The sequence below is a fragment of the Limulus polyphemus genome, unplaced genomic scaffold (genome assembly GCF_000517525.1).
Source record: "Limulus polyphemus unplaced genomic scaffold, Limulus_polyphemus-2.1.2 Scaffold1714, whole genome shotgun sequence".
NCBI lineage: Eukaryota > Metazoa > Arthropoda > Merostomata > Xiphosura > Limulidae > Limulus > Limulus polyphemus.
Window position 1 is genome coordinate 204,363 of NW_013667324.1, and position 20,242 is coordinate 224,604.

Below are 20,242 nucleotides of genomic sequence, written 5' to 3' on the forward strand. Positions count from 1 at the left end.
CATTCAAGTCGTCTCCAACCATTAATAGTCTCAAAGTGGGTTCCAAGTCATCGAATTTGAATTCTGACTATTGAACAGTTTTCTGTCTTACACAAGTATATTCATAATGTTTTATGGATCTTTGACAATATTTATATCCAAATAGGAAAGATAAAATGCTCATCATATCACACACACACACACACACATATATATATATATATAAAAGAGAGAGAGAGAGAGAAAACAGCGTATGACTACCACCTTATTTAACAACTAACATTGCCATTTTACACTGATATAATACTTTTATCAATTTCAAATATTTAAAATGATAAAACTTTAGAAAAGTAAATATGGGTTTTCGAATTATGTTTGTGAGATAATAATAATGATCACTGTGTTGTTATACCAGAAAAACCAGTTATTAAATTATGGATTAACGTCAAGGTATTATACGATTGAGAGGGTGCATGTTGTTTTGACGCTGTGTCAATCGATCGGCATATCGAAGGTCAATCCAATACTCCAACTAATAAATTTTAAGACAGTAAATACCTACGAAATAGGCATTTGTTTTAACAAGCGAAGCTGTTAGGAAAGGTTTGTGTCTAGCTTATTCAGAATTTAAATTCCGATAGTCACTCATACTTTTTCAAATAAGATGGATTCTACGTTTTTGTTGAAATTTCTGTGGATATTCTTCACTTTCATCTCTGTGCGTGGAAGTAGGCTTGAAATGAGCTTGAACAATGATGAAGTGCCTCGAGGTGAAACAGGTGAGAAAAAGTTTAAAAGATCGAAATTTTGGGTGAAAAATAATGTAATCTATGGATTGGTAAATGCATTTTTTCGTTCCTTAGGTGAATAATTTTTATAAAGGCTAATTCTGAGTTGCTAAGTATTTATCTCACAATAATATAGTATTACTATTAATAACACAAATCAATATTTTTGTCCATCGGTATGATTCTATATTGTTATTTCGAAGTGTGAATGTGATAAACTCAAATCATTTACATAATTTTAAAGGAATAGCCAAACAGTTACACAAACCTCATTGAGATAATATTAATAGTATTAATTGTTTTTACTTCTACTCGAACTTAAACTTAAAACCATCAGTGTCGCTTTTTTTTTTATCATCTTAGCTGAAAAGGCTCAAACAAAGGAAAATGTCAAGATGATAAGTCATAAAGATCACTTACAAGTTACACTGTTACAGATATAAGTCACAGAGCAGTATTCAAAAGTTTCTCCAGTTGGGTTACATTCATTGTTGAAAAAGAAAACGAAGTATTTGAATTATAACTAAAAGTAAAATATCTCAAGGTCCAATTATCATACTAGTGAGAAATGACATGGTGGTTATGGCATAATTACACTCATAGAACGAAGCTAGTCTGACAATTAGGCCTAGAGCCAGACAAAACAACGGTCTGGGGTTAATATGCCAGTTTACTGATAACGTGTATCACTATCAGCTAGAGCACAGAAATGGACGTATCTGTGTAAAATATTGTAAATATCTTTAGCACCTCATTCGCGATGTATTTCTACGTCTTTAATTTTCATCTGTAGTGTAATGAATACACCAAGAGGCAGCATTTGTTTCACATAAAGCCATATCTCAGTCAAATCTACATAGTTTATCTACAGTTATCGCTAAGTTTATCTTGTGTAAAAACGTAAATGAAATAGGGAAGCACACAAATAACGTTTTTCTTAAACTGAGTTAAAGCTAGGGGTGTAAGGTTGAGAAAGGTATTGTTCATTTGATGCATTATGGGATATGTTTTGAAATGATCACTGACAGTTTTGAGCATTTTGGTTGGCTAGTGTCTGTTAGTGTTACATAGACAAAGTGTCAAGTGCTGAAAAATGGGGTTCATTTAGTAAGTTCTTAAGTGTTTAATCATGTTATTGTTAGTAGTCTTGCACCTGTGGCTATAAATGTAATGTTGGAAAGGACAAAGAAAAAAAAAGGTTTATATTGTTGCAGTTCATATGAGAAACTTAAATTTTTCAACAAAGAATTCCAACCAGAATCACTTGGTCATAAAAATAAGTTATTATGAAGATAAAATCTAGGTGTGTGTGTGTATATATATATATATGCATACATGACCATAGTTAGCAAATATACTATTGTACAAATCTTTTCTGTCTTTGGTGTTTCAAACTAATTTTCTGGATGCTTGTTTTCCTAGCTTGGATTTAACTCTTCAAGATGTTGTTTTGGAATGGCAGATGCTTTCTTTTAAAGTTAACTCTGGATTCCTGGGAGTTAAACTTCTTCCATGTAGCTCTTAACATGGTGTTAAATTTGGTTCTGCAACAAAAGATATTTAGTGTTGTTCTATGGTTTCGTCTTGATAGTACATATAGACTGTATATATAGTGAACAAACTGACCACCATTGGCTTTACCTCCTGTTAGTCTAAGCTCATATTATATATGGTTAATATTAGCTATATAACAGTTCTGTATATAGTATGACATTACATCATTAGTTTAGTTCAATTAGTCTAAGCTCATATATATAGTTAATTATATTAGCTATATACAAGTTCTCTATATAGTATGACATTACATCATTAGTTTAGTTCAGTTAATTTTTGAGAATTACTTTCTTGAATTTATTAACAAGTGCTGTAACTTTTCTTTTGAAGTGTTATTGTTTTATTGAACTTTCTAGAGACTTTTTATGCCTAGTTTTTATCTTTTACAGAAAATTTAACATTCTTTCCTTCCTGTATGTGTTTGTTAAGTGTTATTGGTTAATTAAAAAACAGTGAAACTGTTAGACACATCACATAGTATGTTTAGCATGTTATTTTCTTTGTCTTACACCTAATATTGTCATATTTTCATGGATGGTTCAGATATTATTTTATTTTTTTTACCTAGTATTTTGTATCTTCATAAACATTAGTTTTTGATTGTACTATAGGAAAATTACTATTACAAACTCAACACAGTTTAAACAGTAACATGTTGCATAAATTGTCACAGATTTCACTCTCCTCTAACATTAGACTGTAGGAGTTGTTAACAAGTTTTCATTGGTTAAAAAATATGTTAGGGAGGATTGGAGAAAAACTAGGCATGTTATATTATATTTTTCAAAGAAATTTACTTCTTTGACAATAGTTCAAGCCAACAGCTAGTGTCTCTATGTTCTCTAAGTATGGTATATTATATTGTATAAACATTTCCTGGAAAACTGGATGACCTTCATGACTTCACTAAACTCCTTTTATATATATCACTCATTTGATTAAACTACCATTCAAATCTTGCCCCTGAAGAAGAAAGGTCCTCCTTTTGAAAGCCCTCAGGTTATAGGGTTTTTATTCATTTCTTTCAAGATTTCTTGAACCTACATGTTTTTCTAACATCATGATTATATTATTTGTTTTTTACTATCATTAATAGTATTGGTTTTACTATGTGATATATCAAATGGCATTACTTTATATTTTTATTATTATGCATTTGTTATAGAGATTATTTTGCATTAGTAGTTTAATGTATGTATATAGGACTAAGCTGGCTGAAATCTTGTAAGATATTATTGAAATTGTAGCTGAAAACATCATTAACAACAAGGGTACATAACTGATGAAACAATACATTCTAATCTTTATAAGTAGAAACATGAGAAAAGTATATTTAATTAGTTATACAGATTGCCAGGTATTTGTAGTTTCTCTTCAAGTACGTAGCTGGCTCTGATCAGAAGTTCATATTAATTCTAAGTAATGTAGTTTGAATATTATATTTAATTAACTATGATCATTACTAGGTGTATATGTTTAGGTCTGATCTATGTAGGTAGCTTGGTTGGATCAGAATTGAATATCAATTAGTTAATGTATTTCTTTCTATATATTAATATTCACAACTTCCAATCAGTGTTTTAGTTAACAAGTAAAGTTAAGGAACTGACAGTGTACAGTCAATTTTGTATTTGACAGCAAACAAATTTAAAGTATTCTCAGTGTTCAAATGAGTTTTGTAGTTAAAAAGGAACTTTCAATGATTTTGCTGTAGAAATTATTTTTGTATAAAAACTATGTGCACATTGTAGATAAAACCAAATAATTGTAGAAGCAGGATTTAAATGTTGAAACTTTGTGTAGTATAATATTAATCATCAATTTATATTTTTAATTTGTAGAGACATTTATATCTGTAATATATATATATTTTTGAAAGAATATAAGAAAAAATTATTTAAGTATTTTAAATATATTGGAAGTGAAAATGTCAAAATTTTGTTGTATCTACTGATATTTAATCCATGTTAGGGTTAATGCATGTTTTGTGTATGTTATATGCAACTGTATGAAGTTTATATGTGAAATTACATTATATGAAATATTTTTCAACGTATTAGCCTCCATGATTCACACTAATGAAGAAGTTCCAGGACAGGGGATTATTATCAAACCTCCAAAACCTTTAGAACTAATGTGTAACACAACTGAAGACTTGACTTTAGTTGTAACTTGGTGAGTTTTTTAATTATGTAGGATTTCATTTTATTTGTTTGTCTTGTCTTTCTAAAATTTGTACATGGAGATGAAATAAACTGAAGAAATTTTGTTCAAGCTTCCTGTTTTTGCAAACATCAAGACATGATGAAACACAGTAAATGGAACAAGCTACAGAAGAGATAATATCAGAGAAACTATGATGAAACTTAGATGAATGGATGACAACTGTCTGTTGTAGAAACACAAGTGTAAAGGACGATATTTCGAAAGTCTTTCACCTTTCATGCCTAAACAATTAGAGAAACTAGTTTTGACACATTCCTGTGTCACAAAATGAGACTTAAAAAGGATGCACAAATGTGTCAAAACTAGTATTTGTATGTATCAGTTTTAGTTTGTTATTGTCCTCAAAAGATGTTTTCACTAATGCAGAGTGTAAGTTTGGTGAATGATTATCTAACTTTTTGAGTGTAATGTGGAATCTCAAAAAGTTTCTGATTGTTAATACATTTTGTCCAGCACAGAGTATATTAAATATTTCTTAATATTTTCATGCTTTCAAACTTCATGAATAAATTATAACTTATTCTAATTAAGTAGTATTAGCTTATCATGTATAATCATTATTCTAATTTTAACTAAACCTAGTATCTGAAGAGAGAAGGGACGGAACATAATTTTTGGACAAATCAATTTTTGAATCTACATTCTTGACTATTCAATATTCTTTCCAGGAAAAACAATACATTTTCAACTAAGTAGTACACAATAATTCTCATACTTGGGGGTGGGGTACTCAGTTAGAATAAAAAATATGATGAATTTGATCAGGAATGACACATCATGTGTAATATGATAGGAATAGCACAGTGTGTATAGAATGCGAGGAATGGCTCAACCTTTAATGTATGGTAGGAATAGCTTATGGCATCATGTTCTAGTTATATAAATGTTTTACTCAGAAATGAAAAATCTTATAGATTTTTATTAAAATATTTTGTGCATGTAATTTTTTGTTATACAAAATACATTATTTTTTGGACTACTTTTGAGTTTGCCACAACACATACCAGGTATGCCATAATAAACTCTCCAATAAACATGCAAATGATACTTATTCTGTTGTATGTTATGAAACCTTTCCATTTAGGAGATATTATGATTTATGCAAGTACAGCTTAATCTTAAAGAAAAGTTTGTTGTATGTATTATTTGTGGTTTCACTTTTTTCTGTTTGATGAGATTTGGTGTGGTTTGTTCTGTACTATTTCTTGCCCTGATGTAATTTTGTTTACATACACAACAACCCTTAAAAAAATAGCAAATATTTTAATTAAATGATAAGAATACAGGTAACTTAAAAACACCTGTATTTGTATTATTATTCCAACTGTGCTTTCAGGTACAAGGATGGATCCATTTTGGATAGTGACGATGATGATAGGATCAAGATTTTCTCAGAAAACAACTCCATGATTGTGAAAACAACTACTGAAAATGATACTGGAGAATACACATGTATTGTGACAGCCGCCAATATTAATGCTACTATAATAGTTCGCAGTAAGTCTTTTTAGTGTCTTGTCTGCTGTACGAAAGTCGTGACAGAAATTCTCCATTTTTTAATTCCTAGAGTGTGTATATACATATTATATGTACATGTTTACTACAGCAACTGTTAAGTTATTGAGCAACAGTTTACTGCTTACTGGTGCAATGTTTGTGTGAAATTACACTGAATTTTAATGATCTACTCATTAAGGATATTTACTGACAAAATAAATAATAAATATTATAAGTTTTCATGGATGTGAATGTGTAGAATATAAAATCCTAAGTGAAAACAAAAAATCTAGAACAGTTTGTGTGAGCTTCTGTTTTGTATTTACTTACATTAAACCTGACAAAATGGAAGATTTTCTTGTTTTGTTTAGTAGAGAACTGTAGAGTTTTGTTCAGTTGAATCACAATCATGAATGGGGTACGAGAACTGTAGAGTTTTGTTCAGTTGAATCACAATCATGAATGGGGTACAAGAACTGTAGAGTTTTGTTCAGTTGAATCACAATCATGAATGGGGTACAAGAACTGTAGAGTTTTGTTCAGTTGAATCATAATCATGAATGGGGTACGAGAACTGTAGAGTTTTGTTCAGTTGAATCACAATCATGAATGGGGTACGAGAACTGTAGTGGTTTGTTCAGTTGAATCACAATCATGAATGGGGTACTTTTTTATGTGACCTTGATAGATACTAAAATACATTTGCATTTTTTTCAGCTGGACATTACCAGGAAAGGACCAAAGTGAAAATGTTTATCTCGTTAATGGTGATTTTTGATTACCACACGAAAATTCCCATATTTTTGTGGTTTAATAACGTCAAATATCTTTATATGAGTTCAAAATGATTGATGAAAATTTTATTACCATATCATCATCAGCTTGTTGACATTCACATGTTATCGTCAACTTGTTAAAATTACCATTTTATCATCAGCTGGTTGAAATTACCATATCATCATCAGCTTGTTGACATTGACATGTTATCATCAACTTGTTGAAATTACCATATCATCATCAGTTTTTTGACATTACCATATTATCATCAGCTAGTTGACATTACCTTATCATAATCAGCTAGTTGAAATTACCATGTTATTATCAGCTTTTTGGCATTAACATAAAACATTAATAGATGTGTTTTTCCTAACAATGGATGTTTTTATGTACATTTCATAGATTGAAGACAGTTAGTTTTTTGTAACTGTGAGTACTATATGTATGTTGTTTATATTATTTTTTTCTTTTCATATCAAGGTGATTCTGTGAAGTTCATCCTGCCATGAAATTTGTAATATGAATGTAACTTGAGCTGAAGTTTAGGTTTTGATTTAATTTTAATCAAAAACATTGGGTAATTGGTGTGCATATGCTAATTACGATCTTATATATTTAAGAAAAAAGTTTAATAAGCCAGATTTTGTGTTAAGTATAAAAAGAAACTGTCATAATGGTATTAAAATTACTTTTTATCTTAATTAAAAGAAGAAACTTAACTAAGAAATAGAAGAAATGCTAGAGCATGTGTGTTAAAATTAGTTTCTTATCTACAATTATATATATATACAGGAAAAAGTTTTTATTGTTCAAGTTTTCATGTTGAGCCAACTGCCTTGTGACTGGATATTTATTATTCATGTTTACATGTTGAGTTAATCTCCTTGGGACTAGATATTTATTGTTCATGTTTTCATGTTGAGCTAACTTTTATGTGACTAGATGTTCATGTTTACATGTTGAGCTGATTGCCTTGTGACTGGATATTTATTATTCATGTTAACAAGTTGAGTTAATCTCCTTGGGACTAGATATTTACTGTTCATGTTTACATGTTGAGTTAATCTCCTTGGGACTAGATATTTATTGTTCATGTTTACATGTTGAGTTAACTGTCTTGTGATTGAATATTTATTGTTCATATTTACATGTTGAATTAACAGCCTTGTGACTGGATATTTATTTTTCATTTTTACATGTTGAGCTGACTGTCTTGTGATTGAATATTTATTATTCATGTTTACATGTTGAGTTAATCTCCTTGGGACTAGATATTTATTGTTCATGTTTACATGTTGAGTTAACTGTCTTGTGATTGAATATTTATTGTTCATATTTACATGTTGAATTAACAGCCTTGTGACTGGATATTTATTTTTCATTTTTACATGTTGAGTTAACTGCCTTGTTACTGGATATTTATTGTTCATGTTTACATGTTGAGTTAACTGCCATGTGACTGGATATTTATTTTTCATGTTTACATGTTGAGTTAACTGCCTTATGACTGAATATTTATTTATCTTTGTTTCATATTGTTTGAAAAGATACCGTGTCGAAGATAAGATAATTATTTATCAACTATTTTTTGACCTAATTTGCTTTTGTTTAAGCTACATTTACAGAGTACTGAAAATGATTTAACTGTTACCAGTATCATTCTTTTGGCCTCTACTTGATGGATTTTTGTGAAAGCAGTTTAGTGACTTTGCTAACACTTAAAATAGTCCAAAAGTATATTTTGTTGTAAATAGAGATTTGGTACTTAAATATATCTATACTGTTTATTGTTTTCTGTCTTAACTAATTTTATGTTGTTGTTTTTAATGAATGTTTAAAGGATCAGTTTTTGGGTTACAATGAAGGCTTGTTTGGTATTTGTGTTATATATCTGAATTGTGTGTTAGATCATTCTGTAAATGACTGAAAATCAAATGTCCTATCCAACAGCTCGTACAGAGTTTGTAGAAGTATTTCATAGTTCATTGAACCTTCTTCAGGGAGACAAGTTAGTCTTACCATGTAATGTGAAAGGAATCCCAGCACCAATAGTCACTTGGTTGAAAGGTATGTTAAGTAGTATACAGCGATATAAAGTATGTTTAAAACATGTTTTTACCACATTACAATCCTCACTGATGAACTGTTGGCTAAAGAGAGGGTTGAAAGCTTATTGGTAATTTTTTTAAATGTTACAAAACCTGTTTTATTTTCTTTTGATTTTTACTCTCAATTTTAAGGATGACATTTGAAGATTCAGTTTTGTTTTATTTAAATGTCAAGAATTTTCCAGATCTAGTCTGAGTTTTATTTGTACCCATAAAACATTTAATTTTTGAGAGCTTTACCTGGATTCTTCTTTATCTGATGTGATTATTAAGGAAATTTGTTTTTCTCAATCACTTGTGAAAATTTAAAATTGTTTTTTCTCTTGTATATGTGCCTTTAGTGTATTTAAGAATATTTTAGTTAAATGTCTTCTTCATGTATCTGTAAAAAGATGTTTAATTTAAATCTATTATCAGTGTTGATAAAAAACACTAAACTTTATAAGAGCCAAGGTTATTCTATTTTCACACTGTTAATATCAATGACTTGATTACTCTACTAGAAATTGAAATCAGCATAGTTTATTTATTTGTATACATTAACCTGAAATGAAGAATGAGTCACAGTGAGTAATTTCAGTTAGTTTTGAATAATCTCAGTTTTACTGAATTTAATTATAATTTGTTTTTTCTACAAAATTGTAATATTATTAATAAGTAGATATCCTATTTTAATATTTACAAAATATATTACTTAAAAAATCCAAATTTCTGGAAGAAAATTTTTTTATAATAGATTAATAACTAGTTAGTAAAGCACTGAGAAATTTTGCCAGTTTTGTTTTTTCTCTCACATAAAAAAAGCAAAACAAAATAGAAGGAATTTTTCTTTAAAAGAGGAAGTTTATGATAATATGATAGAGCTTCAAATGAGATATATAAACTGAAGTGTGTAATAAGATTAGAGCTTGCCCTGCATTAGTCCTTAACTTGTGTTATGATAGATACTAGTGACACAATGACTTCTTTGATGTTTTGAAAATAACTTTGTATATTTTAATTTGTTCTGTTCAAAGTACAGTTTTTGATGAGAAGGAGGATTATTGCCTGTAATAGGATGAGATGTATGTGTCAGAAGACAGTTCATGCTTTTCTGTCATTACAAATGTAAGTTGGTAAAGTTTACAGCTAAGACATTCCAGAAATGTGGTAGTGCTACAACCTTCTTTATGTGTATCTGATGTGTACAAGCCTGGGGTGAATAATTTATATTTTAAATAGATGGGAATTCTCTGAATACTTCAGACGTACGTATTAAGTTTGAAGCTAATGACAGAGGAGTTCCTAATGCCAAACTTATCATAGAACAATTGGACTATGATGATCGAGCTCACTACACCTGTGAAGCAACGAATGGAGTGAACAATGTTACAACCACCATCCTGGTCAGAGTTAAAGGTCAGTAAATGTAGATTATTTTAATCATATGTCCAACTTCCCATTCCTCAGTAATGTATGACTTTACAGTATACTTGTACAAGCTGTTTTTAAAAGTATATAATAGAAATATAAAAATATTTGAGAATCGAAGATTACCTGTATTACTTTTGTGTGACTTTACAGTATACTTGTACAAGCTGTTTTTAAAAGTATTTAATAGAAAAATAAAATATTTGAGAATCGAAGATTACCTGTATTACTTTTGTGTGACTTTACAGTATACTTGTACAAGCTGTTTTTAAAAGTATTTAATACAAAAATAAAAATATTTGAGAATCGAAGATTACCTGTATTACTTTTCGTATTCTAATAACTATTCTAGTGTTCTTTTTTTCTTCCATTCTGGTTACTACATACATCACTTATTGTGTTGTGAGCATATACTGTGATTTGGTACATGTACCAGATATTAAGGTAGGTACATGTACCAGGTACTAAGGCAGTTATGTGTACCATGTACCATGGTTGGTACATGTAATGGATACTAAGACATGTAAGTGTACCATGTACCGTGGTCGGTACATGTACCAGATCATAAGGCGTGTAAGTGCAACATGTATCATTGTTGGTACATGGACTGCGTACTGTGGCTGGTACATGTATTACGTACTGTGGACATTACATGTACCAGGTACTGTAGCCAGTGCATGTACCATGTATTGCTCTAGTATGTGCACCATGTACTCTGGCTGGTACATGTTTCACATAGTGTGACTGGTTTGTGCTTCATACATTGTGGCTGGTACATGTTTCACATGCTGCAACTGGTACATGCACCACATACTGTGGCCAGTAAGTGTTTCACACATTATGGATGGTACATATACTATGTACTGTGGCCAATAAGTGTTTCACACATTGTGGATGGTACATGTACCATGTACTGTGGGCATTAAGTGGATGGTACATATACTACGTACTGTGTGTGGCTAGTACTTATACCATGTATCGTGTGTGGTACATATAGTATGTACTGTGTGTTTGGCTGGTACATATAGTATGTACTGTGTGTGTGGCTGGTACATATAGTATGTACTGTGTGTGGTACATATACTATATACTGTGTGTGGCTGGTTCATATACTATGTACTGTGGCCAGTACATATAGTATGTACTGTGTGTGGTACATATACTGTGTACTGTGTGGCTGGTACATATACTATGTAGTGAGTGTGCTACATATACCATATACTGTGGCTGGTACGTATACTATGTACTGTGGTTGGTACATATACTATGTACTATGGCCGTTACATATACTATGTAGTGTGTGTGGTACGTATACTATATACTGTGTTTAGTACATATACTATATACTGTGGCCGGTATGTATACTATGTACTGTGTGTGGTACACATACTATGTACTGTGGCTGGTACATATACCATGTACTGTGGCCAGTACATATAGTATGTACTGTGTGTAGTACATATACTATGTACTGTCTGGCTGGTACATATACCATGTAGTGTGTGTGGTACATATACTATGTATTGTGTGTGTGGTACATATACTATGTATTGTGTGTGTGGTACATATACTATGTAGTGTGTGTGTGGTACATATACTATGTAGTGTGTGTGGTACATATACTATATACTGTGGCCAGTACATATACTATGTACTGTGTGTGGTACGCATACTATGTACTGTGGCTGGTACATATACTATGTACTATGGCCGGTACATATACTATGTAGTGGTACAAGCATCATGGAATGTTTAAGGTGAACTTCATGCTAGTCAGATGAAATTTGATAGAATGAGAAACATTATTGGCATCTTAGTATTAATATAGACATGATTAAGTTATGTTAAGATATTTAGGAAAATCTGATGTTTCAGACAAGCTTGGAGCACTTTGGCCATTTTTGGGAATTTGTGCAGAGGTGGCTGTTTTATGTGCTATCATCTTTGTATATGAAAAGAAGCGCGAAAGATTGGAATTCAACGAGTCAGATACAGACCAAAATATTGAGAAGTAAGTGTAGCTCAAGTATATTTCTTGGAAGTTAAACATTTTTGCCTTCTTATGTGATAAAGCACAAAAAAAACTTTACAACTTGCTAAAAATAGTGTTTAAATACCATCCCTATTTTCTTTGGTGTTTCGTCAACTACTTGTTCACTTTATGGAAAAACAAGAAAATACTAGTTTATTTCAACAAAGGAAGAATGAATTTCTTTTTAATGCTTTTCCTGAAAATAGAACTAGCTGTATTTTTAGTTCCAAGAAATTATAAAAAAATGACCATTGCTTACATAAATCAAAAAATATATAAAACTGACCATTACTTACATAAATCAAAAAATATATAAAACTGACAATTACTTACATAAGTCTGGTAAACAATTCAGAAGCCAAACAAACTTACAGTCTGCTTAATTTAAGTTCTGTGTTTTCTACATCATGTAATGATAACATGGTAAACTAACAAACAATGGTACATAAAATCATTTCCATAATGTTCATAAATCATTGTTTGACAACTTACTATTGTATCAGCATGACGTAAACAAGTATACCATTTTATTAGACCTAACATAATAACCTTATGATTTCTTGAAATGATACAAATATTATTAACTTTATAATTTGCATTTAAATATAATGAGAATGCCAAACATTAAATTCAAGTGTCTTTTTATGATAAAGAAAATTGTGAACAGTTTTCAAATAACTATTTACTGGGACTGGTTTATGTTGTATGTTGAATTTCATATTAATCCTTTCATTGTTCATCAAAATTTTGGAACTCCAAAATGAGTCTTGAAAGATCTTCACAAATTGCTAAGCCTTATTAGAGTTGTGAATATGTACTTATTAGCTGTTTTCAGAGCCCACTACTGGAATGATGTGTGCGAAGATCTCCATTGGACCTCCCGATCTGAGATATAGATTTTCACAAATCACTAAACCTTGTTATTCTTGTAAATAAGGTATTTTCATGTGGATTTGGAATTTTTTGTTAATGTATGGAACTTTTGTGTATTTTCAGCAAAAACCTTCCTGACCACGGAGAAGGCAAGGAAATACGTCAGCGAAAGTAAGGTTTACAGATAGACATCTTCTGAAATTCCTTTCCTGTAACCATACCTTAGGCAGCTCATCTTTTTATTTGTAAAAACAAGTTAGATTGTTTCACATATAGTGTATAGTTAAAATCACTTATATTCCCTTTTTTGTAGTGTATTTATTTTATATTTAATATTTCCATTTTAGTTTAAGAGATCTCTAAATATAAACTGGACCAATGTTTTCCCTTTCCTAGGGGCACTGAGCTAGATTTAGAAAAAGTGTACTGAACGTGATATTTAATGTGACAATTGTAAATGTATCAAATGTTATTCTACTTTATTATTATGAAACTTCACTGTATCTTAAGAAGAACTGTGTTACTTTGTGGAAAACAAGTTTCAAGAATTATAGTACAAAAGCCTTGTATTCATGAGTAGTTTGGATGTCAACTACAGTGTGTGTAAATAGAAATGTGAAGATTTCTCATGTCTGCATTGTGTAATGAAATAAAAAATCTCCGTAAAGAACTGATCTATATGATAGTAGTTATATGAAGAATTTTATTATTTACTGTCTTACTAGATTTTTAAAAAAATGTGACATATTTAAGGAGTAAAGAATCCATGAGTAATTTAGTTATAATAGTAATAAAGGAGCACACACATACACACAAGATGAGTGTCGAAATACATTAAAACTTTTTATGACACTTATCTACTTAAGTGTTCAAGAAATGGACGATGTCTGTGTAAAAACCAAATACAAGTAAAATAGGTAATTATAGAAAATTTCTTGAACTAATCACAAAAATGGTATCCACGAAAAATTTCATACACTAATCTAGAGAAGATTCCATGTACCAATAAGTAAAAATGGTATCTAAGGGTAATTCTATGCACTAATAAGTAAAAATGGTATCTAAGGGGGAATTACCCTTAGATACCATTTTTGCTTATTAGTGCATGGAATTTCCCTTAGCTACCATTTTTACTTATTAGTGCATGGAATTAATGCACTAATAAGTAAAAATGGTATCTAAGGGTAATTCCATGCACTAATAAGTAAAAATGGTATCTAAGGGTAATTCCATGCACTAATAAGCAAAAATGGTATCTAAGGGAAATTCCATGCACTAATAAGCAAAAATTATGTCCAGAAAATTTCAGACACTAATAAATAAAGATGGCATTCCACATACTAATAAGTAAAAATGATATCCAGAGAAAAATCTGTGCACTAATAAGTAAAAATGATATCCAGAGAAAAAATCTGTGCTCCAATAATTAAAAATGTTATCCAGAGAAAAATACATGCTCTAATAAGTAAAAATGGTATCTAGAGAAAATTCTCTGAATAACAAAAATGGTATCCATGGAAAATCTAATGCACTAACTTGTGAAAATGGTATTCGGAGAAAATCGTATGCCCTAATATTTTATAGTATCAAGTATTTTGGTTATATGTTCAATGGGCTTTCTTTATCAGAATATTTTTTTAAAACATTTCTACCCCTTTAATGGTGAGCTTGAGGTCTTATAACAATAAAAAAAAGGGTTTGATCCATACAGTGGACACAGCAAAAATATCCCGTTGTTTAAATTTGTGATTAAAAACAAGAAACAATTGTTAGTATTTTAAAAGATTTACCTTCTAGTATCATACAGCTTTATACAATGTTGGTTGACCTCTACTGCTACTGTGAGCACTATACAATTTAAGGTACAGGTAATTCTAGCATTTATTTCATCTGTGGAGCATATTCAGTGTGAAACTGAATAATTTAAGGTACAGGTAATTCTAGCATTTATTTCATTTGTAGACCACATTCAGTGTGAAACTGAACAATTTAAGGTACAGGTAATTCTAGCATTTACTTCTTTATTTCTAACATAAAATAATAATTTTAGAAGTGAAAAAACATAGATGAATATTGGAAAAGGGGATTACAGTTGCTTACACTCTTGTTGAAGGATTTGGTTATGACTATGTTTTTTTATTCATTTTTCACCACCTGGCTAATGGTAATTAATGATATTTCACCACCTGGCTGATGGTTATTAATGATATTTCACCACCTGGCTGATGGTTATTTGTAATAACATTACATTAATTCAAGTTAGATGAAGATCAGAGTATGGTTGATACTAAAGATGTTTCAAAGCATGTCCTTTAATTGGAGTACCTGAGATTGTGCTTCTTTGTTATGAAAGATCGTATGTTGAGAACTGTCAGAGGTTTGTTGTTCAAAGACTGTGATCTTCTCTCTATATCTGTATAATGTAATGTAAGAAACATTATGTTACAGTGTCAGAAAGTAAATAAATAGTATGGAATTTGTGTGTTGGAAGATTTCAGAAAAGGTTATTTATAAGGTTAATTTGGTTTGTCTTTGGTGTCGTACGTTACGAACAGGTTTTTTCATAATGTATAAATTTGCTGTCTTTCAAAGCATGTTTTGAGATTAGAAAAATGTTTTATGAAAAAGTTTGTGATAAAAGATTTTATGAGAGTTTGTTTTTCAACTTTTATAGTTGAGAATGTATATTTGTGATCTTTCACATTCCATTATTAATTAACCTAGTTTATGTAATATCTGAGCACGTGAACGTCCTAGTTTATGTAATATCTGAGCACGTGAACGTCCTAGTTTATGTAATATCTGAGCACGTGAACGTCCTAGTTTATGTAATATCTGAGCACGTGAACATCCTAGTTTATGTAATATCTGAGCTGTTTATTGAGATTTTCAAGTCATGTACTGTACTTATTGTAAAATTGTTAATTATTAGAAGCTAATTATGAAATATGTTACTATTAGAAGATATGAAATATATAGTGTAGATATTAGAGTTTAGATTAGTTAGATTATGTGTTATTTTCTTCCTAGTACTTCATTTAGAATGTTGTTTTGATGTGACAGACAGCAAGCAACTGGGAGTTAAGATTAGTTAGATTATGTGTTATTTTCTTCCTAGTACTTCATTTAGAATGTTATTTTGATGTGATAGACAGCAAGTACCTGGTAAATAAGGGTGGAATCAACATATCTTGTAAAATATTCTTTTAATTTTCCACATGTGGCTTTTTATGTCAGTAATTGTGCACTTGATATTTGTTTAAAACATAAAGAATTGCAACAGATTTTAAAATCTTGTTTTCCACAGTGATTAGTAGTAATTCATATTTGTTTGTTATGTAATCTTTTTTTGAGATTATTTTAATAAATATTCCTTGTTTTTTGCACAGCATGTTGTTCACTGAGTTTTTCTCTCCAAAAGAAACTTATCCTTACTAAAGAAGTTTAAACATAATTTATCTGATACTGTAACACTACTCATAGTTGTAAAATACAGATGAATTAGTTGGTTATACATGGGTCTATTTCAGAGGCATATAAATGGGCATTATGTTATAAACATGCTTAGTTTGGGGGTTTGACTGAAGCCCAAATAATTATTAGTTTCTGATATTATTTTCAACATTTTTCAACTTTATTTATTCCACCTTGTGATCCTATTGTGTTATTTCTCACACTCCCACCTATTGACTCCACCTTGTGATCTATTCACTCCACTTTGTGATCCTGCCATGTGATTTCTCACACTCCCATCTATTGATTCCACCTTGTGATCTATTCACTCCACTTTGTGATCCTGTTATTTTCCACACTCTCATCTATTCACTCCACTTTGTGATCCTGTTATTTTATTTTTCACACTTTCATCTATTCACTCCACCTTGTGATCCTGTTATTTTATTTCTCACACTCCCATCTATTCACTCCACCTTGTGATCCAGTTGCATTATTTCTCACACTCCCATCTATTCAATCCACCTTGTGATCCTGCCATGTTATTTCTCACATTCCCATCTATTGATTCCACCTTGTGATCCTGTTCTGTTATTTCTCACACTCCCATCTATTCACTCCACCTTGTGATCCTGCCATGTTATTTCTCACACTCCCATCTATTGATTCCACCTTGTGATCCTGTTCTGTTATTTCTCACACTCCCATCCATTCACTCCACCTTGTGATCCTGTTATTTCCCACACTCTCATCTATTTACTCCACTTTGTGATCCTGTTGTGTTATTTCTCACGCTCCCACCTATTCAGTGTACTTTGTGATCCTCTGATGTTATTTCTCACACTCCCATCTATTCACTCCCCCTTGTGATCCTGTTGCGTTATTTCTCACACTCCCATCTATTCACCCCACTTTGTGATCCTGTCATGTTATTTCTCACACTCCCATCTATTCACCCACTTTGTGAACCTGTCATGTTATTTCTCACACTCCCACCTACTGACTCCACCTTGTGATGCTGTTGTGTTATTTCACACTTCCATCTATTCACTCCACCTTGTGATCTTGTTATTTTATTTCTCACACTTCCATCTATTCACTCCACCTTGTGATCCTGTTTGTGCTACAAGTGTTCAACAAAGTAATTTGTTCTCATCATGTGGTCCGAACACTGAATTATTCTCACCTGATAGTTTCAAAGAACCCACCAACGAAAGAACAACGTTGGTGTCAGACGTGGGGTATTATTGGATTAAAATAAAATAGAACTTTGGCTAAATTTCAATATTGAGGATGGCCACCACGAGGTCAAAAAGTGAGAGTGAAGCGTTACTTGAGATTGTGAAATTATTAAGACGAAGTCAGGAAGAAAGAGAAAGAAAATTAGAAAACTTGACGGTAATTTAATAGAGGAGCTAGAAAAATAGACGTATTATTTAAAGAGGAATTAAAAATAAATTGATTGAAGACAAGATCGATGAAGCTATAGTAGACGCGCAGAAGGATTACAACAACAGGTCTGAAGAAAGTTAGAAGGACATCAATGAAGTAGAAACGAACATGAATTATTATGGTGTGAACACCTTTTTCAAGCTTCACATCAATCATTATATTTTTAATATAGCATTCTCTATCTAGTCCCTTAGGGATTTTCAAGTTTATAATAATTTACACTCTTGCTGTTGACTTTGCAATGTTAATACTCCTATGCCAGTAAAATATATAAATGTAACTTGTTTGATTCTTTAGAAGTAAGATACCTAAAACTTGTTGGTATAACAACCATACATCGTTTAATCAGAAATTTGATCTTCTCAACCACGGGCTTGAACAGGTCCAGCACAAGAAATGGAAACGGTCACCATTTATTGAGATACTCGTCATGTATAGCGATCTTTTGCAGTTTTTCAACTATTATTATCACATTATAGTAGTAATCATCACTGGACCAAGCGTAGGAATATATCTTCTTCTAAATCTTCCTCAAAACAACCTATTTCTTGCCTCTGAACAATCAGATATCAACAGCTAATAAGTACAATGTTAAGAATCTTCAGAGATTTTCCCACTCAGATATTTATTTTTAAATTGTGTTGTACTTTTTTATCTTTATTGTAATTTCATCCACACTAGATAATCCAAATCTTTCTCTTCTTTGGTTACTATACAGCCATCGTCGAAATCAATAAACGCCCGGGACTCCTTATTTTTTAAGATTTTCTATACTTCTCCATGATGGATCCAACAGCCTACAATTTTCTGTTCTTTTTCACTTTCTGCTTGTTATGTTCCTAGGATTGTAGCTTGCTCCCATTATTTAGTACACTGCTTTTTATAACAGAAAATAAAAAAAATCCGAGAAGAACAGACAGTTATCATCCTGGTAACGTTGCTTTAGTTTGATATTTCCGCCTAATTTAGTGTATTTTCTAATGCAAGTATTATAGAGTGTCTCACGAAACAGCGCTGTTCTATTGGGAAATAAATCGAGCATGGAGCTTTAAGGTAGAATACTTACTTTTACGTTCGTTAAATTCGTTTCTGCCGCTGTTAATCTCCTCTTTCTGAATTTGTAGTACTTAGTCATTCTTAAAGCTCACTTATTGATTTTGAATGATTTAACGAACTGGTTAATTAAGGCACATGTTATTTTGAAACGTAAGCTCGTGTTTTTGTTAGTTAACTAAATAATTGATCAGATACGTCAGTGTTTGCGTGTTTGACCAGACACAAAAATGTTTACGCGATTGATCAGATACGACAGTGTTTATATGTTTGATCAGACACGACAATGTCTACACAATTTATCAGATACGACAGCATTTACATGTTTGACCATACACAAAAATGTTTACGTGATTGATCAGATACGACAATGTTTACATGTTTCCTCGAGATTCATTAATGTTACCATTTTAAATTGGGGACATTAGAATGCTTACTCATTTGTTTACTACACAGCATGTATTACTTATACATTCGTTCACGACACAGCATTGTTTACACATTTATCAATGATACAGCATTGTTTACACATTTATTCATGACACAGAATTCGTTACACATTTGTTTGGGGTACAATAAAACATATTTTACCACCTCAGTTGAGTTATTACAAAGCCACGGTGTGAAAAAAAAACAACAAAAAAAAAGATTCGATTTACCATCACGTTCTTGGAAGTGTTCTGTTCACTAGGAAGTTCCCAGTTCGTAAAATCTGTTCATGGTTATAAAAAACAAAGATTGATTTACCATCACGTACTTGGAAGTGTTCAGTTCACTAGGAAGTTCCCAATTCGTAAAATCTGTTCATGGTTACAAAAAACAAAAGATTCAACTTACCATCACGTTCTTGGAAGTGTTCTGTTCACTAGGAAGTTCCCAATTCGTAAAATCTGTTCATGGTTACAAAAAACAAAGATTGATTTACCATCACGTTCTTGGAAGTGTTCAGTTCACTAGGAAGTTCCCAGTTCGTAGAATCTGTTCATGGTTACAAAAAACAAAGATTGATTTACCATCACGTTCTTGGAAGTGTTCAGTTC

At 31.1% G+C, this 20,242-nt stretch overlaps 1 protein-coding gene across 1 annotated transcript; it reads left to right on the plus strand.

Moving 5' to 3' along the window:
• The first annotated feature begins 433 nt into the window (after window positions 1-433).
• On the plus strand, window positions 434-14,181 carry LOC106464673 (neuroplastin-like). The gene is made up of 7 exons (XM_013924831.2): window positions 434-758; window positions 4,382-4,496; window positions 5,884-6,044; window positions 8,772-8,888; window positions 10,151-10,327; window positions 12,215-12,350; window positions 13,368-14,181. Exons 1-7 carry the CDS (start codon window positions 644-646, stop codon window positions 13,417-13,419), a joined length of 873 nt encoding a protein of 290 aa, XP_013780285.1. The 5' UTR covers window positions 434-643; the 3' UTR covers window positions 13,420-14,181.
• Window positions 14,182-20,242: the final 6,061 nt, after the last annotated feature.